Below are 24,389 nucleotides of genomic sequence, written 5' to 3'. Positions count from 1 at the left end.
TATGCCACAGCCACAGCAATGTGGGATCCAAGCCGCATCTGTGACCTATGCTGCAGCTCATGGCAATGCCAGATTGTTAACCCATGGAGCGAGGCCAGAGATCAAACCTACAACCTCATGGATACTAGTCAGGTTCTTAACCTGCTGAGCCACAGCAGGAACTCCCAGGTCCCAATTTTACTGCCCCTCATCAGCCTTCAGATTTAGAACCTGCCTTAGGTGAGGCAGCTGAAGCTCGGTACTCTTTCTCCTCTGGTCTCCGCAGAATCAAAACTGGTTTGGACCGGGATGATAAAACCATGTCTTCATTTCATGGTCAAGGGAACCCAGAAACAGGAAGGTCAGAGGATTTGCCCAAATCACAGGGTATGTTGGTGATGGAGTCGGACTAAGACTCCACCTCCAGACAGGAGGCTTGTGATGCCTTTATTCACCTGGGAGCCTCCTGGCCTGTAAAACCCCTGAAGCTCTCAGAATAAAGATCCAGTGTACGGGCAGGCCAGCAGGGAGTGGCACGGCCAGAGCTCAGCTTTGTCTACCTCATTTTTCTGTTAAGAAAGAAGGATCTCAGCCACAGGAGGAGCAGAAAAAGCATGTGAAAAGTGAGCAACTGGCTCTTCCTCTCCCGGGATGCTGGCTTGTCTGCCTTACTTTCAGCCGCAGCTTCAGTGCCAACTCCCCCTGCAGACCCAAACCAAGGTCTTGCCCAAATTCCCTGCCTCAATGAAAAGCAATATGTAAGAGTCTTAATACTTTATTAACTTAAAACATCACTCTAATAAATATGTATTGACAAATATAATAAACTCCCGAAGAGCTAAAAACATTTAGAAACTTCATCAAAGTAAAAATACCATTTTTTTTCCCCCCTAGGGTACACATGGGGGGCTCACAGGCTTGAAGACAGGGCCTTCCCTCCCCTCCCAGGGCTGGGAGTAGGAGGGGCCCTGAGGCCCAAGGTTTCAGCTGACCGCCTCCTGACTCGGAGGCCCCCCGGGGAGAGGGGCCTTTTCGGTGAGTCTAAAGCCCAGGGAGGCCTCGGGTTCCCACTCCAGGCTGAACCTCTGGCGGTTCCAGGGAGGAAGGGGAAGGGGGACCCCCGGTTGGGATGGGGGGGAAGCTGCAGAAGTGGCAGGTGGCCCGTGGGGGAGGCTGCCCTCCGTAGTGTTGTGGGACCCGCGCCCGCGGCCGGCCAGGGGGTGCTCACTTGAGCCCATGCTGCGTCTCCCGGTGCCGCCTGAGGTCCACCTTCCTCTGGAAGCCCTTCCCGCACAGGTCGCAGCCGAAGGGCTTGAAGCCTGTGTGCTTGCGGCTGTGGGTGATGAGGTTGGAGCTCTGGCTGAAGGCCTTGCCGCACACCTGGCACTTGTGGGGCTTTTCACCTACAGGGAGGGGAGGGGCGGAGGGAGGAAGCGTGAGTCTCTGCTCAGGCCAGAGGGGACCCGGTGACTCACGTGCTCTTGGCAGCACCTGCTGGCACCACAGTCTAAGGCCTTCGAGCAGCTTGGAGGGTGACACGTGTGGCCTGGGAAGCCGGGACTGCAACCGGGCGAAAGGGAGGCTCTCTGGGCTGGGGGTTCCCAGCCAGAAGCTTCAAACCGTTTCCTGCTAAACGGAAACAGAGCCGAGGCCACGTGCCCTCCGCAGCCTTGCCGCTGAATCCACCCCAGGAGGACTCCCGGGCCTTGAGAAGCCGAGAGCCTCCACAGCAGATGTTCAGCGCAGGGCAGGCGGGGGCGGGGGTGGGCGTGCTGTTTTTCACACCATGTGACTCTGCCCTCATTGAGAGGAAGTTTGCAAATCTGAGTTTCCAAGTGGGTGTTGGTTTGCATGGACCGCGAGCCTGTTTTCCTTCTTGCTCTGGGAGCCCAAGAGAATGGATCCGAATTGTGGGCATTTCGCAAAGTCTCCTCTTTAAACAAATTCACTTCTCGGTCGCAAAGGATTTCTTAAGGCAGCTGATCCTTTTTCTATCTTGATTTTACTTTCTTTTTGTGAGGTTAATCACAGGATTCCTTATCTACCAGCGACGCTTCAGCTTAGATGAATAAGGAGCAGATAGAAAAGGGATGGTTCCCCCCTCCCGCTCCCATTCAAGTGCTGCTTAACATCTGGGGAGGTGACTCGATTTTCCAAACAGCCTCAGCAGGGGTTGGCCTGGGGGGAAGGGGGCAGGGAGGGAACACCAAATTGGTGAAGTTGTTTTTGAGGAAACCCTTGTTCCTCTTGCTGTTTGTTCTCCCTTCTATCTTCATGTTTCAGATTTCCTTGATAAGGAGCCACTCGTCAAAACTTCTCCTATCCTTTTCGGGTCAGACAAATCTGAGAAACGAATCCTAGCTGCCATGGGAATGTTCGGTAAGAGCTTCATGTTTCCTGCCGTCAGGATCCTAGCTGCATCTTGGTAAATGTCTTGGGCCCCTTTACTCAGAAGGAGTGAGTTCCGTGGAAATTTCAGGCAAGAGGGCAATGTTGACAGTAGGGTCTTTTTCTAGGTTTTCTGATGGGGCATCTACGCTGCCCCAAGCATATTTATTAATACCTGGGGTGGTTGTTTGGAACACCCTGCAACTTATTGTCAGTGGTATTCATGTTCTGAAATCAAAGTCTAGGTCTCGTGTCCATGTCTGGTTGACTATTAAAGAGAGTGGTCCCGGCATGAAAACCACCACCTACACGCAATCAAAGTGTTCCAGGAAGAGCCCAGGATTGGAAGCCAGAGCATCCCACGGCCCTATTATGATTTCCTCGCAGTCTGACCTTTGGTAAATCATTCCATCTCTCTGAGTTTCAGGATGGTAAGAGCAGCTCCTTCTACTTTATGGGATGGCAGTGAGACTCGAATGACACTTTGTAAATTATCAAGCATTATGATAGGTACGGAATGATCACTCTGGGGGCGAACTCGCTGGTATCATGAAAAGGGCAATAAATGAACAGAAATTTTCTAATACCCACCAATCCCCTTGACTCTGAAAACAGAATATAATAAACAGTAGGTCAAGAGTGTACACATCTGAGAGCAGACAGACCTGAATTTAAGTCTTGGCCCTACTACTTGCTGGCACTACGACCCGAGAAGGCTATCTAACCCTGCTGTGCCTCACTTTCCTCATCTCTAAATCGGGGGTAAAGAAGAGTCTTTCTCTCCCTGAGGTGTTGTGAGTATAACGTGAGATAAAGCAATGAAAAAGTACTTAGCAGAAAAAGGCTAGTAGTACTTACCAGTTTTCCCTGCTCAATCAGAATGAGCTGTCTGACTCCTAAAAACGCAGCCAAGAGGCCACACCTAAGTCCCTCCCCCAAAGGCTGGGTGGCCACCCTAGGGAAAGTCGCAGTCACTAGGTAAACATTGCAAGCCAGCTCTGGGAGGACCCTGGAGCTTCATATTTCACCTGGAGCAGGCAGCAGTTGGAGCAGCTGCTAAAACTAGAGGAAACTATTCTTTGCCAGGACAGAGAACCTGCAGCTGACCTGCTGAGAGCTTCTTCAGACACAGCCCCCAACTCTGGGGGGAATCACGTATGTAAATGAACCGAAGAGCATCTGCCCCCTGGTTTTAACACACTGCAGTGATTACGCCTGCACCTATTCTGGGGCCGGAAGCTCACAGAGAAAGTGAATCCTGCTGGCCCATGCCCCCGCCTCCCACCCCTCACCAGGTGTTGTTCCTTAGACGCGAGAGCCTTCAGCTCACCTGTGTGGATGAAGGTGTGTTTCTTCATGTCCGACTTCTGGTGGAACCGCTTGCCACAGTACTGACAGGGGTAGGGCCGCGTGTCGGAGTGGATGAGCAGGTGTGTGGACAGTGTAGACGACCTCTTGAAGCTCTTGCCACAGATCTTACAGTCGAAGCTCCGTTCCTGCGGAGAGAGAGACAGACGCGGCCTTCCTCCTGCAAGTGTCTAGGCTGCCATTCTCCTCCCCGCTGACCCTGAAATCCCCGAAGCCAGGGTCTCTTCCTTCGGATTCCCCTTCCACGCAGCCGCCCGTTATCCTCTTTCCTCCCCATTTCTTTCCAGCCTCCACCCCTTCCACCATATCCTCTACGCCTTCGACACTTTTTCCCACCCGAACACTTTGCAGCCACAACCCTCCACACCCCAGGGCAGAAAACGCATCCCCACCCAGCCCTTTGTGACACCCATTTGCAAACACTTCTCCACCCTGCTCCCCCGGAGGCTTAGACCTCAGTCACTCGAGATGCTCCTCCCCAAACCTGCTACCCCCACAGCCGGTGCGGGGTGGAAGGAGAGGGGGGAGTGCTCTCCTTGTCAGTAAGTCTGTCTGGAAGCATTCTCCTGGCATAGTTACTTTGCTCCTCTCCCCTCCATCTCGCAGCTAAATTGTCCTCTCTCGGGGGGGGGGGGGGCGGTCCTGTCAGGGACCCGTGTGCTACTGGATCCTCACGTGCCTAGTCCCTGGAAGTTGGGCAAACAATCGTTTATAAGGGAAAAGACAGCGGGGCAAATGCTGGACGCTCTAAGTGAGCTGAGATTCCTTCTTTTCCGGTAGGCGTGGGGGCCGATGCAGGTTAAATGACAGCCATTTGGTGGAAAGAAAGGAGGCCAAGAAACGAAGCTAATAAATCTGCTACATCGGTTGCAAGAGTCCATGGCAAGCCCCTCTCAAACCCAAAGTAAGGATCGGGATCCCATCCTGCAGGCTCACGAGGATGGGACACCACACTCTAGGGCTGCCTCGAGGCCTGCGTCGGCCACCACCCGCCTTTCCCTGCGTGCCCACCTCTGAGCAAGGGGACATGGCGGAGGCGACAAGGGGCAGGTGGGGGAAGTCCAAGGAGAAAGCGGCCGGGCGGAGAGCGGCCAGCGCTGCACCGAGAAGCAGAAGATGCCCGGACGCGAGGATCCGAGCAGGGCGGCGCGCGGCCATGCGCCCCGCGCTTACCTGCGAGTGCACGGCTTTGTGCTGCTCCAGGCTGACCGCGTGCCCGAAGGTCTTGCCGCAAATCTCGCACGCAAAGGGTCTGGTGCCGCTGTGGGACCTGCGCACGTGCACCTCGAGCCCGTGCGGTGTGGAGAACACCTGAGGCGGGTGGGGCCGGGGAGAGGGCCGCTGAGCGGGGCCGAGGGCGCGCACGCCGGCTGGGCGCGGGCCGGGGGCGCGGGCGCGGGGCCGGTGAAGCCGGGGCGCGCGGGAGCCTCACCTTGCTGCACTTGATGCACTTGTAGGAGCCACCGCCCAGCAGCAGGCGGGTGCACAGCAGCTCCGACTCCACCTTGACGCCGGCGCCCTTGTCGCCGTGCAGCCCGTGGCCGCGCTCCGGGTACAGCCCGCCCGCCGCCGGCCGCTCGTACAGTCCTGCCGCCGCGGGCCCGAAGTCGCCGTAGAGCCCCAGGCCCGCGCCGCCTCCGGCGCTGCCGCCCCCGGGCGCCCCGACCCCCGCGCCGCCCGCAGGCCGCTCCGGGCCGTACAGCGCCGCGGGGTGGCCTGGCTCCGGGCTGCGCTCGCAGAAGAGGCCCAGGCCGGCGCCGCGCTCCACGGCCGCGCACGGCCGGTAGCTCCGCACGAGGTGGCGCAGGTCGGAGCCCGCCAGGCCGCTCCACGAGTACGGCTTGAAGGGCAGGGGGAAGGGCTGAGCGTCGTCCAGCGACGGGCACACCGACTTCTCCGAGGCTGCGGAGGCACAAGACGGAGTCGGGTCAGCTCAGGCTCAAGACCGTCCGCTGACCGCCAGGCCCCCAGCCCTTGTGCAGCACTCGGTGCGCCGGGCGTCGCGCCGGGGGCCAGAGGTGCCCCCAGGTGCAAATGCCCGCCGCGACCCTGGGACCTCGAGGACCATTGGTGGCGGCAGGGCGGCCCACGGGAACTTCAAATGACATCGGGTGAGGAGAGAGGTAAATTCCGTGCCAGGGCAGCGAAGCGCACGACCTTCAGGTCTTTCCTGGCTGGACAGCACATCTGGCGGCCCCATAGAGCAGCAAGGAGGCGCGCCGCGCTGCGGAAACGCTCTGGGCAGAGCCGACCTCCGCGGGAGGAGAAGGCGGCGGCCGCTCCGGCCCTGGACCCAGCTGGTGGGCAGAAGGCCCAGTGCGGCGCTCTCCCGGACCCTACGTGTTCCCACTCCGCCCTTTGTCTTTCCTGGGATCAGTAAGGAGGGAGGGAAAGAACCAAGAAAACGCGGTCCAGCCTACCCAAGACACATCTGTCTGGGGAAAAAAGCGGGAAGGTGTTTACATGTCTCAGAGTTACTTCATGCCCAGTGCAGGTGGCAAAGGGGCAGCAGGAAGGGGGCCTGGGACTTGAAATGCCAGCCAGACACACCCCATTCCCATTCCTGTCATAGTTTGACGGGGGTGGGGGGCACGAATTTCTCAGAGAATTATTTACCATTTAAGGTTTAGCCACCACCACCAAGGAGACCAGCTTTCCAAATTCAAGACCTCCTGCCCTCCCACCCATGTGAATTTTGCTAAAAGCCAGGTGGATACCCAGTGTATACTCTTCCCTAAGTAAAATACGCATCTGCAACTCTGATCACCCACACCGCAGACTCCGGTCTAGGACAGCCGCTTCAAGGAGAAGCTGCATTTCGGGTTACCGTCGGAGATTCCGGCGGCGCCCAGTCTTTGCAGGGCAGGGTCCCCCACAGCCAAGAAGAGCCCTCGGGTCGCTGGCTCCCAGATGCACTCGCGGGCACCAGGGTTTTAGCCAAGTCGATGAACTTGAGTGTGGGATGGGGTTGGGGATATCTTTAAAAACTGGTAAAGAAATCTGGAAATAACCGGTTCTGGGCAGAATCCTGATGTTCTGCGCTCCCCGGTCCCCACCGCCGGAACCACCGGAGGTTCGCCCCTACCCAACGTGCAGTCACTCCGTTTGCACGAAACTTGATTGCTGGCTGGAAATGAAACCAACGGGCTGGTCCCCAAGCTGGGCCAAGCCCGCAGAACGAAAAATGAAATAGGCCCCCAATCCGTGCCGGCGAAGACCTAGTGCAAAGCCGAGATTTTCATCCCGCGCTGCTTTCGTCCCGGGTCTGCTGGACCCAAGGCCATGGAAGCGAGCTTTATTTTTAAAGGCAAAGACATTTTCCTCTCAGACTGCCCAGCTGAGACTCGGGGGTCTGGATTCTGGGATCCCAGCTCTTTCTGCACAATTAGCTCTGGGTCAGAAAGCGTTGCTGCCCGAGGAGAAGACTCCTTATTTTCTCTCACCCACTGGCTCTGGCCAAACGAATGTTGGGACGAGGGGCCCAGGTCCCGCCGCCTCGGATCCAGGCGGCAGACCCCACCGGGCAGGCTGCCCCTGTCCCAGAGAAGCCGATGCCTCCCCGCGGGGCTCAAGAATAAACTCCCTCCTCTCGGAAAGACACTGTGCCACCCATTTAGCATTTCTGGGCCCAAAGCCGAGCCGATTCATCCCTCGCCACGGGGCCCCAGCAGGTCCCTACCTGGAGATACAGAAGGCGACGGAGGCCTCCAGAAGTCCTCAAACTCTGAGCTCCGATCGCAGACACTGCCCTCACAGCTGCCGGGGGACGCGGAGGCTCTGTCCGGGGCCTCGGTCAGCTGAGACTCGGGGGACAAACGGCCACGGGGCTCCGCCTTCGCCCCGCCAGTGCTCGAGGTGCTGTCTGCGGAGAGGTGGCGGGACAGGGGCTCAGGTCGGGCCCGATGATTCTAAAGCGGCGCCCCCCCCCCAGACTGGGGCACCCGGGCTCCCTCCTCTCTCCCCCAACCCTGGACGGAACCCTTTCGGACCCAAGGGCGGGAGCCTAGAGGGCTTGGCACCTAGGCGACAAGCCCGAAAGGAACCGGAACGGTAGAGAACCAAAAAGGCAGCAGAGGGGCGCCGGGACCGCCCTTCCCGGTTCCTGGGGGATGGGGTGGCGGGGCGCAGATCGATGGCTCCGAGAGCAGCCCCGCCCGGCCGCGCGCGCCCCGCACCTGCTCCGCCTGGCGCCAGTACGTTCTCCAGGCGGAGGGAATAGTCGGGTCCCGGAGAGCGCGGCTGGTGGTAACTGTGAGCCTTCTTGCTCTTGACTAGGAACGAACGCGGCATGGTGGTCGGGTGCGCTCCCCACTCCGCTCCAAGGGTTCCTGGAGCCGCCGTCAGCCCACCGTCCCCCGGGTTCTTGCTCAGCCCCAACCAGGCGGAGACCTGCGAGAGGAGAACAGGGTGGAAACGCGGGTGGGTCAGCGCGCTCCGGGGCCCCTGCAGCCGAGCGGAGAGTGAGCCTGGGCTGGCGAGGAGGGAGGAAGGCCCGCGGGAGGAGGGGCTTGGCCCCGCTGCGCCGCGCTCACCAGGTGGCACTCGGACAGGTGGCGCGAGCCCTGCCGCCGCCGCCACAGCTCCTCCGTAAACCCTTCCCCCGGCCCAGACTCGGGCCTCTTCCTTCTGCCCTGCCCACGCCCCTCGCCCCTCCCCTTCCCTAGCAAAACTCGCTCGGCAATCAAACCCTCGGAAAGCCAAAGTCCCCAATGCAGCTATTTACCCCGCTCTCTGCCTGTCTGGGGCTGCTTTGGGGCTGGGAGGGAAGGCGTCAACTCAAGAATCAGTTTAGGTGGGGGCGGGCGGGGATGTGTGGAGCGTCGCAGACCCGATCGAGGCAAAGAGCCAAGCCCTCGAAGAGCCAGCTACAGACTGGAGTGAAAGAGGGGCAGAGGCAGGGTCGAGGGGACAGCAGCCGAAGGACTGGGAGCAGCAAAGGCTGGAGAAAGGCAGGAAGGGAGGGGAACAGGTGGCAGAGGACAAATGACGGCCCGGGAAGAACTCGCTTCTCGGTGATCTTAATCACCCCAGTTTAGTGCCACACGCGGAGAAAAACCGGGCCTGGAGACGCGCGTGCGGAGCGAACAGGCAGGGTGCTGGGCCAAACACCCCAGACCGTGGAGACCTAACCTCGGAAACCAAGTCTCAGGAAAAAGCACTTTCCGTTCTGCTCACCAAAACCCTCGCTCTGGGGAAGTCGAGCCGGATTCGCGCGCGACGGATGGGAAACGCACGGTGTCCGGGAGTCCGCGGAAAACCAACACTTTAGAGGACGCAAGAGAGAGCAGGCTGCTCTGGCAGCCAGAGAGCGGGGATGGGGCGCGGGCCTGAAAGGGAGCTAGCTGCCCGCTACGCCGCTCTCATTAACCCCCCAATCAGTTCACCTAATCCTGGGGTCGAAACCTGATTCCGGCGGGGGGAGGCGGGGCAGCGCCTACAGCTCTGGCCCCGGGCTCGCTCCGGAGGCGGGACCAGGCCGGCTCGGGGAGGTGTGGGGATAACGAATCTGCCTTCCTCTCGGGGTGAAGACGACCGGGGGCCGGGTTCACGAACGAGCTGCCGCTCTCGGTGGTCTTAGTTCAGAAACGAGGGCTCTGGGGATCCCGGGCCGGGCCAGGACCCCCCCCACCCCTTGGGCTTCGCGCGGTTTATTCTGCCGGCGTAGGAACCGTGCGTCTCCCAGGGCAAGATGCAGGACAGGGTCTAGGTCTAAAGGTCGGCGCTCCGGAATCAAAACGAGTTCTTGCCCCGCGCCCCACCGTGCCCTCCTCCCTGGAGGAGGAGGGGGACAGGCTTGGGAGAAAAGACCGCTGGGACGTGCAGCGGAGTCCAAGGGATGTTTCCTGCGTCCTAAACGTCAGAAGCCCCCTAGGGGTGAGAGAGGCGCCCGTCTGTCCGGGTCAGCCCCTGGGACAGGGGCTTCAGGAGGCTTCCAGGCGCTCCGCTGCCTTAGGACGCGGTTTCCTCTGCGCCCCGGCGTGAGCCGCTCTCAGACACCACGAACGCAAAACCCTGTTACTGAAAACAACCATAAAACTCGGAAGAAAAGGCATACGGGGTGAAAAGGTCCTGAGGGCCCTCCTGCGGCTTGGGTCTGCGTTGACACAGAGCGGGACGGGGGAAGGGAGACAGGGGGTGAGCTGTCCGTGCCGCCGCTGCGGCTGGGCCGGCTGTGCCCGCGCGGGATCAGGCGTGCACGGAAGCGGCCTCCCAGCAGGAGCCACAACCCCGCGCCTCTTTCTCATCCCGGCTGGCTCTGTCCGTTCCTGGGAGGGTGGAGTGGGTAGAGGGGTGGTAGGGCTGAGCGCGTGGGAAGGCGACCTCTCGCAGCAGCTGGCAGCCGGGGGCGGGGCGGCCCCGCAGGGCACGCGGGCCGGCGGGGCCTGTGTTCACGGTCATGGCCTGGGAAGGCGGGAGCTGGAGGGGCGGAGGGGGCAGCCTCCAGAGCCCATTTGCCACCGCCTCCCCACCAGATGTTTCCTTCCCGGTAGATCCCACTCCCCTGCAGAACCACCAATCCGCCTGGCGGGCGTCCCCTGCGCCAGCTTCCCAGCCCCGTCGTGCGGGTCGCGCCCGGGACCTAGAGAATAGAGCTCTTTGGGTTCCTGAACAGCTGCGGGGTGGGGGTGGGAACCCAGCTGCGCCCTCCGATCGCCCCCTCAGGGCGGGTGCCCGGCCAGCCCCCGCGGCCGCCCCCGCCAGGGAAAGAGGCGCCGCGGACCTACCTGCGGGGTCAGGGCGCGGGCACCGCGCTCCGAGTTTTCAAACTGAGTTGCTTTCGGGAAAGACCGCGCTGTCTCGCTCTCTCTCTTTTTTTAAATCTCCTTCCGAGCTCAGCCCCCAAAACCACAAGCTTCACTTCCTGAGCGTTAAGGAGTAGCTCGCTTAGCCGTGTCAGACCTGCCCCCCCCCCAGCCCCAGTCGGGCGGCGGGGCGCGCTCCTCCTTTGCGCAAGGAGATAGCAGGCGGCAGGGGGCCCGGCCTTCGCTGCCGCCCTCCCCGATTTTCCTCTGCGGGACAGCGGGAGATGGGGAGACCGGCAGGGCCCGGGCACTAGACGTGACTCGAAAGAAGAGCACTATTCTTGGCTCCTGGGAGACTTCCGCAGCGACAAGCAGTCACTGATTCAGGACACAGATTGACTGGAGCTCCGGGGGTGGGAGCGCCCAACTCCGAGGAGGCCTCCCCGCCCAGCTGGCCCGGGACACCCCCCCAACCCCGCCGCCTGCCTGGGCTGCGCCGCCCCCGGGGTCTGGGCCGTGAATCACCGGCCCGCGGTGCCGCCGGCCTGGAGCCCAGCGAGTGGCCGCGGCGTCCGCAGAGCGAAACCTGCCCCGCGGCCCCGAAATAGCTTGTTGTGGAAACACTTCAGGATAAATACGCCCAACGAGGCTGAAAATACCTTGACACCCAATCCCAGAGGTTTGCTCATTTCCCTTCGGATTTAGGTAATGGTTAAATTTGGAAGAGGTGGGCGAGCGCCGAGCCCCCGGCCGAGAGGACGCTGGCGGCGCGGCCCGCGGGCGCCGGGCTGGGCGGCCGGGCGCGCCCTCCCCACGCCGCGCTCTCCCGCGCTCGGCCCGGCCGCTCAGCCCGCGGCTGGTTTCCGGGGGTCGGAGCCGCGAAAGGAAAGACCGCGCGGCCCGGGTGCGCGCGGGGGCCGCGGCGGAGGCCGCTCGGCTGACCCCGCCCCGCCGGGCCGAGCCTGCGAGAGCCGGACCCGGGCGCAGGCTGCACCACCGCCTGAGGACAACGCAGGCACCAGAAGAGCACCGCCCTGCCCGTAGCTGGAAAAGTCAGGCTGGGCCGGGATGGTGTGTTCCACGAGGGCAGGCGCCGGATCGGCAGCATCCTGTCCCCGGTGGGCTTGCAGCAAACGTCTGTGCCCTGAGTGGATGAACGCGTGGCATCGACTAACTGATTCCGGTAGAACAGGAAAAAATTAACAGCTCCCCCGTAAATCAACAAATGCAGCCACCTCCAACGCCAGACTGTGACCTGGTCCATAGCGTGTGGCCTGCGGTGTGTGCTTGAAGCCTCGGCTCTTTGCTCATGGGGAGAGAGACCGCTGTCGTTACTTTCCTAAATGAATTGAGGTAGAGTGGGGTCACTAGTTCCCGCACAAGAAATCTCCCTGGTCAGATGCCAGCTGAAGGGAGTGGCGCGCCTTAGATCTCGTAAAATCATGAACTTTTTTTTTTTTTTTAATTAATCCAAGAGGCATGGACATAAAAGTCCTTTGAGAGGTTTTAAGAAGAGATTTTTCATTTGCATTGTAAATCTAAAGGTTTGTGGAAAACGTGGTTACTGTTGCGGTGCTTCAAGCAGGCTTTCAATAAGTTAGACGGCAGGGGCTGCACACCCACTATGTGCCAGAGGCGGGCCCTTACACACGTCTTAATTGTCTGACTAGTGTCCTCCTCACCCTGCTCTTCATGTGCTCACCACACTTCTTCATAAATAAATGCAGAAGGAAGCACTCTTAATCAGACGATTACAAATGCTGAATTAGCTGAAGGGAAATTAAGGCCGTTTCGCTAAAGTTTTTATTTGTGTGCTTTGTTCTGGCCTGAGGCATAAAAATCTTAAAGTGGAAAACACATCTTTCTTTTTTCCTTCTATCTTCTACAATAGCAAAAAAGAGAGACAAAAAAAGTTTCTAAAAAATAATAAATGGGACCAAAGAAAACTTATCATCAGCCAAGGTCTAGAGAGGTGACTGAAACACTTCCTTTGCACATTAGCAAGTTCAAAGCCAAAATTCCCTGAAAAGGCACTGTGACTAGTTAGTAGTTGAGTTGAGTGTTGTCTCAAGTCTCAGAAAACATGAGGCGACTCTGAAGGAGACAAATAATCACCTTAGGATAACTCCTTGTCATTCCAAGTAAATCTAGTCATCTGGGCCTTCTGTTCCTTTGTTTTTTGTTTTGGTTTCCTTCACAGCCTCTGACTTTGCAAAATAAAATGGGGCACTGGGACAGGGACACCCAGAAAGGAGCAGGTGGGAGGAGGGTGGCGCCCCCTTTGCATCTTTTAGGTTGTGAACTCTGTGCATGGATTACCAATTCAGATAAATACATGCACATTAAAAATATTCACCTCTGGAGATCGGGCCATCTCCCAGGTTAGAGTGTTGAAAGGTGATGCTCAAAGGGAACGGAAGAGAAAGGGAAGAAGAGAGGCCCCCAGAGCGGTGAAGAAACTGGCCAAGGCACAGGGAAGAGCCAGGACTGGAAATGATGAAAGAATGAACCTGACTGCTCCAGGCTGCCTTTCACTTACTACCTAAGTGAAAGGAGGTAGACACCCCCCCCAAAAGGACACATTTTTTTAAAGTTAGGAAGACTCCCCTCCCTTGAAACGTTCCTTTGGAACTGAAATAATGGTAAGCAGGACGTAGGCTAGGAGTGTAATTTTCTGTAACTACTGGTTTTCCCAAAAAAGGATGTTAAAAGGATGTTACATTTGTTAACTGCATCAGCAATTTACTAATTGTTATTAAAGAACAATAATTACCTGTAGATGCCAAATAACAAATGACCTTCCTCAGAGGGCAAACATTTCCAAACGCTGGCCAGTGGCCCATTTATGTCAAGCAGCATCTCGTCGATCAGAATTTCCCTACAACAAAACATTTGAGACATTTTTCAAAAGGAAATTGTAACAGGACACTGCAAGTCTCTTGCTTTGTTTTTGCACAGAGCCTTAGAGTTACCATCTCTGTTCTATTTGCGGGAGGTGTGGGATGAGTGGGTGATCCTAAAACCCCAGAGAAGGGTGATGCCCCCATTTCCAGCATACGTTTCTGTGATGTTGGCATCATCTGACCCCCACATTGATGCTATCAGGAGGTGAAAGAGTCTGGGCTTTTTGTGGGCGGTCATTTGTGGCATCCATCTCTGTGCTGCCAGTTACTAGCTCTGTGACCTTCAACAAGTTAGCTCAACTCTCCCAGCCACAGTGCTTCATCGGTTAAGTCAGAGTACCTAGTAACCTTGCAAGACCATGGATTTCCACTCTTGACAGGTGCCTCTGGGGGAAGAAGGCTCCCAGTGGGGGTGTCCTCTGTTTAATGGCCCCCATTCCATGTCCTGATTGAATTCATTCGACTTTACATAAGTAAACTTTGTGACAGCACTTTGCAGGGGCTTGGATGTTTTCAATCAAAGGTCAGGGGATAAAAAATGAATCAAAGATTTATTTTCCCTTCTAGATATTCTACAGATTTATTTGGGGACAGTTACATGAATAACTAACTTGTTTCAGAATTGCGTTTACCCATCTTTAAAATAAGAAATGCCTTTTTTGTATCAAACACCATGAGCTAGTGGCTGAGGAGTAGCTGTGGGAGAGATATTGAAAGTAAAATCAATGTTTAATACACCCAGGAAAAAGAAAAAAAAAGTCACAGGATGGGATTAGGCACGAGAATCCTCTAAACTGGACAAGGGATTTTGTCTACAGGAAGGTGGGGCTTTATTTGTAAGTAATTTTTATTATAAATTATAATAATTATAGTTTGATAATGAAAGACGAAACCCCAGTAAGACAACATTTCAGGATATTTGTTTGGCTTCTATACAAAAAAGTAATTGTAATCCCATCACAGATACAAATGTACATTCTGTTTTTTCCATCAGATAATATTTCTTTTTGCTATTCTCTGTTTTTCAGATTTTCTTAATTGAACTAAAAACTACTTTATAGTAAAAATTATTGAAATAAAATCATGACAATCCTATTTCTGGCTTTTATATTCTCTTTCATCATTCTCAATTGCTCTAAAAAGGATTCTGTCAACTAAGTACCATAATCAATCACTCCTGTCTTAGTATATAGCTTGCTTTCACTTTTTACTCTGAAATAATGCAATGACAAGTTTTCTGGCTCTAGCATTGCCCACATTTTAAATTGTTTCTTTAGGATATCTTTCTGGGTGTGGGATTTCTGGATCCATAATAAGTATTTTTTACGGCTCTTGAGAAATACTAGAAAAAGTGTTTTGGATAGTGTATCTGTGTAATGCCCAAGCCAAAAGAATTCATATCACTTAGTGAGCAATTAAAAGACTATCAAAATCAACTATGGAAAAGTTCGACCTTGATAAAAGACCAGACGTAGAACTGGTTTTCATTTTATGCCCAAGTATTTTTTCTTAGACAGTGGCCACACCCTGTCACATCACTGTAGTTTTATCCTCATGGTATTAAAAAACTATAATTTTTGTCTTTGGATTTGCTATTTGAGGGGGTGAAGTCAGACAGAAGTAAGAGTTACCTGTATTTTTCTAAATTGCATGAATTCAAGGAAAATAAAAAGACATGATCATTCTGTGATGACATAACTGAAATGTGAGGTTGTACATTTGTCTCCCTTCTGCTCTAACAAGTAGCAGGCTGTCAAAATAAAATTCAAATGACACTGTAAGTCAGAATAAGATGTGATGGTATCGTCATTTATGGAAAGTGGGTAATGCTTTTTCACCGGCATATGCAAAAAACTGGGAAATCAGGTAAAGGAGAAACTTGGAGATAAACAAATTAATAAGATTTAACACTGTGAGTAAGACCCGATCTTGAATTAATATTCAGAAGCTTTTCAAAAATGAAGACAAACGCTATTTTCCTTTCACGAACATTTGGGGACTGATGTCTTTCAATCTTGTCACATTATAAAATGTATCTTATCACTCTAAAAGTTTACATTAAACTTTTACATAAAGGATTTCGAACATCCAAAGAGGGAGGAGGGTGTCGGCTTTGGTGTTCAGAGGTGGGGTTTCAAATAAGAAAATTGTTAACCTCGCCGCATGTGTATTTTTACATTGTTCCTAAGAACAGATTGAGTGAATAAAGTGTCAGCTTCTGTGTGGGCTGCATGAAATGACTCTTCATAGAAACATACTCAGTGTGAACTTTTATGGGAAAAAAAGGAGTAGATTTTAGGTGGTGAATGGAAAATGTAGTGAGAGAGAAAATGTAAGAAAAATTTTTTTTTTTAGTTTTTCATCATTTCCTCCAGGATGTTTGGTGATCATTTTACCCTGTGTTTACCCCAGATGAAATACTTCGCTTTCAAACAGTAAAGCCTATATGTTGTAACTTCAAAAAATTACTCACAAAACACAGCTTCATCAGAAGGGGTGTCTGACCTTGAGGGTAGAGGTTAAGTAAGTGGGAGTTTCCTGGAACCCTCTGGCAGCCTGTGAGCCTTGGAGGATCAGCCCACAGGGAGACCCCCAGACTCTCCCTAAGAGACAGCTCCCTGGGAGAAGGACAGCCTGACCTGTGACAGGCAGATGCCACAGCTGGGCAGTCCAGCTCTGCTGCTTGCTGGCCTCATGGGGGAGAAGGAAAGGCCGGGACTTCTCGGAGGCAGATATTTACAGTGGTTTATTTCCTGCATAAGGACAGCAGTGGTTTAAGAAGCCCCAGGTTCTGATAACTAGCACTTTTCTCTTTCTTTCTTTCTTTTTTCACCCAACCAAATCTGTTGATTCCCAGTTGTGTCTCTTTCCGCCAAACCACCATATTTAGCACAGGGAGGAAAAAGGCCATGAGCCTGCTACAGGCTTGGGGTGATCAAGCCGAGAACTAAGTTTTATTGATAGAAGAGAACATATTTCCTCACCTCCTGCTGCAGGCTTCTACCCAACCCCTCCAGCCGTGCCGCGTGACCTGGCATGTCGCTTGTCACACTCCTTCCACACAGCATGGAAGGAGTTGCTGAAAGCAGAACAGTTGTATGAAAGGACACTAGTAAAGTTAATTTTAAAAAACATATTAAATCACACTCCATATCTCACCACATTGGCTTAACCACTAATAATATTTTGGAGTGTTTTTCCCTTAATCTTTAAAAAAAGTCTAGATGTATATTTTGCATATTATGATCATATTGTATAATTGTCCATTTAGATGATGCGTTATGATTTTATTTATTAACATTTTCTGGACAATTGTATTGTTTCCTTTTTCTTTTTTTTTCCTCCTGTGAATGATACTGTGTTTTTTTTTTTTTTTTTAAGTTCACTTTTTCTTTGCTTTTTTTTTTTTTTTTTTTTTTTTGGCTGCCCTTCAGCATATAGAAGTTTCCCGGCCAGGGTCAGATCTGAGCCCTGGTTTCAACCTGCACCCCAGCTGCGGCAACACTGGATCCTTTAACTCAATGTACCAGGCCAGGGATTGAACCTGCATCGCAGTGCTCCAGAGACACCTGTTGCAGCACAGGGGGAACTCCAGCTGGCTTTTTAATGTATGTATAATTCCTTCTTTAGGACTGATTGCCAGAAATGGAATTACTGCCTCAAAAGATAAGAGCTTTTTAAAATTTATGAACACCCATTGACAGATTATTTTCCCAAACGAGTATAATAATTACACTCCTGCCAAGAGAAATTATAAATACTATAGTAACGGAGGATCAGCAGAACGTAGTCATTAAAGGCTTAGCCTCTGAGCCAGATTTCCACAATCTAGAAATTCTGGCTCTGTCATTTTTAATCCTTAGACAAACTCCTCTACCTCTCGGTCCCTCAGTTTATCTGGAAACATGGTTATAAAGATAGCACCTACCTCGTGGGTTGTTGCACCACAGGGATTTAACAGGTTAGTGGCTGCGAAGCATCGACAGGCCTTTACTGAGTGCTAGCACCACTACATACGGAGCACAGTCGGAGGCCCTTTCATACATCGCCTTTATCCATCCCGATAAACAGGCTGTGGGCATAGACTTGGTGAGGTTCGCCTTTCTCAGATCACGTGGTCAGAGATGGACAAGGCCAAGGTTCAAATCCAGGGCAGCCTGGCTGCACACCCTGCAGGTGGGTTCTTGGAGGCAGGACCCACAGTGAGGGAGCAGCAGCTGACATACTCTGGACAAAGCCTGGGACTTGCCAGGAAGCATTTTAATACAGGTTGCTAATGTCTGACCACCTGAGAGACTCGGGCTTCGAGCCTTGAGTCGCAGACCTCACCTCCCACAGGAGACCCGGGTTCTGGCCTTTCCAGGATTACTTCCACCTGGCCTGTGTCTCCATCAAATCGAGTAGTCCACTGAGGCTGGGGCTGGAAGAAAAGTGGCAAAGAATCATTGCCTCTTCCCAAAATATTCTTATAAACAAACAAAAAAATGTTATTCCTCTTCCTAAACTTTTTTTTTTTGCTTTTTAGGGCCACACTCATGGCATATGGAGGTTCCCAGGCTAGGGGTCGAATTGGAGCTGTAGCTGCCAGCCTACACCACAGCCATGGCAATCCTGAGCGAGAGCAGGGATCGAACCCGCAACCTCATGGTTCTGAGATTTGTTTCTGCTGTGCCATGTTGGGAACTCCTAAAAAATTCTCTTTAAAAAAAAAATTTTTTTTTTGGCCATGCCTGAGGCACGTGGAAGTTCCTGGGCCAGAGAGCGAACCCGAGCCACAACAGTGACAACATAGGATCTCTAACTGCTAGGCCACTAGGGAACTCCTCTTCCTAAAATATAATTAACTGTTCCTCCTGCCAGGTAAAGGCCAATTCAGTGGTGGGGCCATGAGTTTTCTTTTTTTTCGGGGGGCGGGGGGCTGCATCCGTGGAAGTTCCCGGGCCAGGGATCAAACCTGCACCACAGCAGTGACCCCAGCTGCTGCAGTGACAACCTTAGACCCTTAACCCACTGCACCACAAGGGACTCCTCCTGAGGTTTCATTTGAGGGTTAGTAAACGCACACTCACACACCACAGTACACACGCCCTTACACAATTCCCCGGATCCGTATCTGCAGAGAGGACCAGCAGGGCTTCCGTGAGAACCGGGGGTTTGCTTGTGCACACTGCGCAGTCCCTTTGTCCGCTGGTGGAAGAGAGAGGACGCTGGTGGCAATGAGGAAACACAAGACACCGCAGCACCAGAATGAACTGGGCTGGTGACCCGGGTAACCAGTGTGGAGGCTGAGTTGAAAAGCAGTCGCTGAGGCCTAAGGATGGAAAGGCCCAGTGCTGGTGCAGGAGGTTGGCGTTTGTGGACCAGGTGGCACGATCCCAGTTCATTCAACAAATATTTATTCAACACGGGTTGCATGTCTCATACCGTGCCATACTGGGGCACGGAAATGGATACTGGGGTCTCCGCTCTCCTTTACCCACCAAGAAGTACATTTAGCGGGGAAGGTGAAAAAGGAGAAATTTGTTTGTCTGTTTTGTCTTTTAGGGCCACACCCACGGCATATGGAGGTTCCCAGGCTGGGGGCGAATCAGAGCTGCAGCTGCCAGCCTACGCCAGAGCCACAGCAACGCAGCATCTGAGCCACCTCTGCGACCTACACCACAGCTCACGGCAACACCAGATCATTAACCAACTGAGTGAGGCCAGGGATCAAACCCACGTTCTCACGATGCTAGTTGGGTTCGTGAACCACTGAGCCATGACGGAGACTCCAAAAAAGAGAAAATAAATGAATGAAGATTATTTCCCTCCTATTCCAATCTCTTGACCAGTGGGTTAATTTTATATGTCGCCTTGACTATGGGATGCCCAGAGAGCTGGGAAAACACCATTTCTGGATGTGTCTGTGAGACGCTTTTCCCCGGAGAGATTATCATTTGAATCAGCAGATAGAGAAGCTCTCTCTTTCCCGCGTGGGCAGCCGTCAATCTGCCGAGGTTCCACTAGAACAGAAAGATAGGAGGGCGAGTCCTCCCTCTCTCATCTTCCCGGAGCCTCGGACACTGGCATCTCTGGTTTTCAGGCCTTCGGACTCCAGGACAGACCAGCGGCCCCTGTTTCCAGACCTGCAACTTCAGACTCGGGAGTCACACCATCAGCTACACGGGTCCCCAGGCGTTTGCACACAGACTCAGTCGCACCACTGGTCTCCTGGTTCCCCAACCTGCGGATCGTGGCACTTCTTGGCCTCCAGGACAGCATGAGCCAGTTCCTCTAATAAATCTCCTGATATATATCGAGGTAAATCCTTTTGGTTCTGTTTCTCTGGAGAAACCTGATGAATACAACCAGTCACCACTGTCGCAACAGTTTCTGTTGTAGATGTGAAACGTACATAATATATGAGGCTGGGTTTAGGATTTCGAAGCATTAAAACATTCCACCCATTACAGAAGAATGTGATCCACTTTTTTGTACAAAGACATTTTTGCTTCTCGTTTGGGAATCCTTGTGCAGTTTGGATTGTAGAAAGGGCTTTATTTGTTTTGGCACATTCCATGATGCCTGTTTAAGCAAAACTTCCCTGTGTTTTTGCTGGGATGCTCTGGGAAGGAGTCAGAGACCCGGGGCACAACCTAGCAGTTCACTACCACTGACTGCGCGCCTGCTAGGTGCCAGGCCCTTCTGGGCTCTGGTACTTGGGTAGCTCCAGGCTCATCAAAGCACAAAGAAATTCGACGGGAATTTTTATTTATTTCTTTTTCTTCTCTCTCTTTCTAATAGAAAAGTTGAATTTCATTATTACCAGTAACTATTTTTGATACCAAGATCAGAGCTCTCTCCCTCTCTGGAATCCTAAAAAGTGGTTATTGGGTGATAGAAATGAACAATGTTCTCAGCCTTCCTTATAATAAGTGCAAGAAAAGTTGCTGTTTTTTGGCGTTCCCGGCATGGCTCAGCGGTAAGGAACCTGATTAGTGTCCATGAAGATGCAGATTTGATCCGTGGCTTCACTCAGTGGGTTAAGGATCCGGCACTGCCTTGAGCTGTGGTGTAGGTCACAGATGCAGCTCAGATCCCACATTGCTGTGGCTGTGGCTGTGGCCGTGGCTGGCAGATACAGCTCTGATTCGACCCCTGGCCTGGGAACTTCCACGTGCCTTTGGTGCAGCCCGAAAAAGACCAAAAAAAGAAAAAAAGAAAATTGCTGTTTTGGGCAGCGCTCAACATACAGTATTGATATCACACAGAAGTACAAATTGGTAAAGATTATGCTTTGGGAAATTCTGGCGCTGTCTAGCAAGGTACCAGCTGTCTAACGATCTGGTTTAATCCATGGATATGTTTTAGACTAGACTGTCTGCAAAAGTACATAAGCTGATATATGCGTCAAATAATCCTCCTGGAAAATTGCTTCTCTCTACTGAGTTTTTTATAATATTGGATGCAAAATAAGATTATTTCCAGCCAAATCTTGGAATGTAGCTATTCTGAGTTGTCTAAGTTCAGAAGCATATGCCTTAATAAACAATTCAGAGGCAGCGTTTGACCTATTATGAAAGCTGAGCTACCGAAGAACAGCTGGCTGAATAAAAGACTTTTCTCACCTACAAGGGAAAACCAAAGCCCGGGGTAGCCTTTTCCTGAGGAAATTGTTTTGAGTCTTCATCGCACACGAATGAGACTCTAACTAGGTTCAACCCCGGCAAAACTCTAACATGAAATTTAAATAAAATGATTAATACCAAAGTAAAAGCTTAAGCATCTCCAGAAGTCAACTTCCTGCCATATCTACCCTGTGGGTAAAGCATTTGTGATGTACATGAAGATAACTAAGCAAAGTAACTTATGCAACATTGTTATAATATTATACACATCAGTTAAAAGAGAAATATCTACCAAATGTACATATATTTTGCGAATATCTAACTTCTCTCGTAGTGATTAGCTACGATGGTTTATCAAGAGCTCTGAGTTTGAGATAATGATTGTCCTTAGCTGCATAGAGAAAAGAGCTTGCTTTTTCTGGAAATCTAAAAACCCTAAGATAAAAAGTGCAACAACAAACAAAACGGGGACTCAAGCAAATGTTTGTACAACAGTAATAGCAGTATTCACGGTAGCCAAAAGGTGGCAACAAGAAATGACATCTGCGGGTGAATGGGTGAAAGAAGTGTGGTATTTGCATGCAAGAGGGTGTTGTTATTCAACTACCAGAGGGAATGAAAGGCTGATGCCGGCTGCAATACGGATGCGCCTTGAAAAATCCCAAGTGAAATGAGCCAGATACATCGTGTGGCTCCACCCATTTGAAGTTCCTAGCATGGCAGCTGTATGGGCAGATCTACAGGCGTTTCTGGGCAGAGAACACGTCTAACACAGACGTTCACGGTGAGTGTGGGCCAAGAGGAGTCACTGCTCAGTGGACACAGCTTCTGTTGGGGGTGATGAAAAACCCCTGCAAAGGGATAGTGGTGAGAGTTGGGCGACACTGAATATGTTTAATGCCACCACATTGTACACTTACAAATGGCTGAAGTAGCTTTTTTTCCAAATAGCCGTATTGCGTTGCCGTGAGCTGTGGTGTAGGTTGCAGACGCGGCTCGGATCCTGAGTCGCTGTGGCTCTGGTGTAGGCCGGTGGCTACAGCTCCGATTCAACCCCTAGCCTGGGAACCTCCATATGCCGCGGGTGCGGCCCAAGAAATAGCAACAACAACAACAACAACAATAACAACAACAACAACAACAACAAAAATAGCCGTATTGGAGTTCTCATTGTGGCACAGCGAAAAGGAATCCGACTAGGAACCATGAGGTTGCGGGTTCGATCCCTGGCCTCGCTCAGTGGGTTAAGGACCCAGCACTGCTGTGAGCTGTGAGAAAAATTCCATCACTTAGCAGCTTTTTACCTTGGGCAAGTTACTGTTAAGCTCTTAATGCCTTCATTTCCTCATCTGTAAAATGAAGGTAACTATATTGTGGTGAAGATTAAATGACCTAATATAAAAAAAAGTACTCAGCTAACTGCAATGTATTATCCAGGAGTAGATCCTGAAATAGAAAAAGTACATAAGTGGAAAAACTGGTGGGATCCAAATAAAGTCTGTAGTTTAGTTAAAACTATTGCGCCATTAAATATTTCTTATTTTGACAAATGTACTATAGTTATATTAGACATTAGGGGAAGCTGGGTGAAGGGTATATGAGAACTGTACTATCTTTGCAACTTTACCGAAAATCTCAAATTATTCTGAAATAAAAGATCGATTATTTATTTATTTATTTTAAATTTTATTTCTTTTTATTTCTTGTCCTTCAGAGCCACACCTGTAGCATATGGAGGTTCCCAGGCTAGGGATCGAATTGGAACTACAGATACCAGCCTACACCACAGCTACAGCAACATGGGATCTGAGCTGCATCTGTAACCTACACCATAGCTCGCGGCAATGCTGGATCCTTAACACACTGAGCAAGGCCAGGGATTGAACTCACAGCCTCATGGTTACCAGTTGGGTTTGTTAACCACTGAGCCATGAAGGGAACTCCAAAGATTGATTTTTTTAAAACGTACTTTACCCCTACCTCACACCAGAGACAAAATGTATGATCAACCTAAATATAAGAGCTAAAACTATAAAACTCCTAGAAGAAAACACAGTGACTTTGAATTAGGCAATGGCTTCTTTCATATGACACCAAAAGCACGGGAAACCAATTTAAAAATAGAAGAAATTGACTTCATCAAAATTAAACACTTTTGTGCTTCAAAGGATATCATTAAGAAGTGAAAAGATAGCTCATGGAGCAAGAGAAAATATTTGCAAATCAGATATCTGATAAGGACTAGTATGCAGAATGTACATAGAACAATAAAAAAATCTAATTAATAAAATTGACAAGGGATTTAAATAGACACTTCCAAAGAAGATATACAAAGAGTCAAAAGCACATGAAAAGGTGCTCGGAGTTCCCGTAGTGGCACGGCGGAAACGAATCTGACTAATATCCGTGAGGATGCAGGTTCGATCCCAGGCATCACTCAGTGGGCTAAGGATCCGGTGTTGCCATGAGCTGTGGTGTAGGTCACAGACATGGCTCAGATCCTGCATTGCTGTGGCTGTGGCTGTGGTGTAGCCTGGCGGCTACAGCTCTTATTGAACCCCCAGCCTGGGAACCTCCCTATGCTGCAGGTGCAGCCCTAAAGAGACAAAAAAAAAAAAAGGAAAAGAAAAAAGAAAAAAGAAAGAAAAGATGCTCAACATCAGTAATCACTAAGGAAATACAAATCAAAACCACAATTAGATATCACATCCCACCCACTGGGATGTCTAGAATAAAAAGGAGAGATAATAACAATTGCTGAGGATACGGAGAAACTGGAACACTCACACATTGTTGGCGGGATGGTACAACACTGCAGACACTTAAAACAGTTTGGCAGGTCCTCAAAATGTTAAACAGAATTATCCTCTGACCTAGAAATTCCACACCTAAGTATACACCTAAGAGAACTGGAAACCATAGAAATGTGCACACAAATGCATCATTCACAACAGCAAAGAACTAGTGACAACTGATGAATGGATAAACAAAATATGGTATACTCATATACTGGACTATTATTCAGAAAAAAAAAAATAGTTGCCTACTAATAGTAGGAGCTAGAGGAGGAGAGCATAGAGAGTGGTCGCTAATAGGTATGGGGTTTCCTTTTTGGAGTGATGAAAATATTCTAAAATTGGTGAGAAAAATGATCACTAGTGGTGATGGTTGAACAATTGCATAAATACTAAAAATCAGGAATTGTATGTTTTAAATGGCTAAATTTTATGATGTGTGAATTATATCACAATAAAGCTGTTAATTTAAAATGCATTTAGGATGGAACTAGAGACACATATTAAGTAAAGTCAGAAAGAGAAAGACAAATACCATAGGATATCACTTATATCTGGAATCTAATATACGGCACACATGCACCTTTCCACAGGAAAGAAACGCAT

General features: G+C 51.4%; 1 protein-coding gene across 6 annotated transcripts; it reads right to left on the bottom strand.

Annotated features, from left to right (window-relative positions):
• Positions 1–738: 738 nt before the first annotated feature.
• Positions 739–10,592, bottom strand: GFI1 (growth factor independent 1 transcriptional repressor). Of its 6 annotated transcripts, none has more exons than XM_047785307.1 (7): positions 10,461–10,592; positions 7,911–8,124; positions 7,415–7,597; positions 5,168–5,637; positions 4,909–5,046; positions 3,698–3,863; positions 739–1,382 (listed from the first exon to the last, which is right to left on the bottom strand). In XM_047785307.1, exons 2-7 carry the CDS (start codon positions 8,023–8,025, stop codon positions 1,204–1,206), a joined length of 1,251 nt encoding a protein of 416 aa, XP_047641263.1. In that variant the 5' UTR covers positions 8,026–8,124; positions 10,461–10,592; the 3' UTR covers positions 739–1,203. The 6 variants fall into 6 exon arrangements, with proteins under 6 accessions (XP_047641263.1, XP_047641269.1, XP_047641265.1 ...); XM_047785313.1 differs by lacking the exon at positions 10,461–10,592 and adding an exon at positions 9,791–9,967; XM_047785309.1 differs by lacking the exon at positions 10,461–10,592 and adding an exon at positions 8,268–8,321.
• Positions 10,593–24,389: the final 13,797 nt, after the last annotated feature.

Source organism: Phacochoerus africanus, chromosome 6 (assembly GCF_016906955.1).
Source record: "Phacochoerus africanus isolate WHEZ1 chromosome 6, ROS_Pafr_v1, whole genome shotgun sequence".
NCBI lineage: Eukaryota > Metazoa > Chordata > Mammalia > Artiodactyla > Suidae > Phacochoerus > Phacochoerus africanus.
Note: the sequence above shows the minus strand (reverse complement) of the source record. Positions and strands in the feature narration are given on the sequence as shown.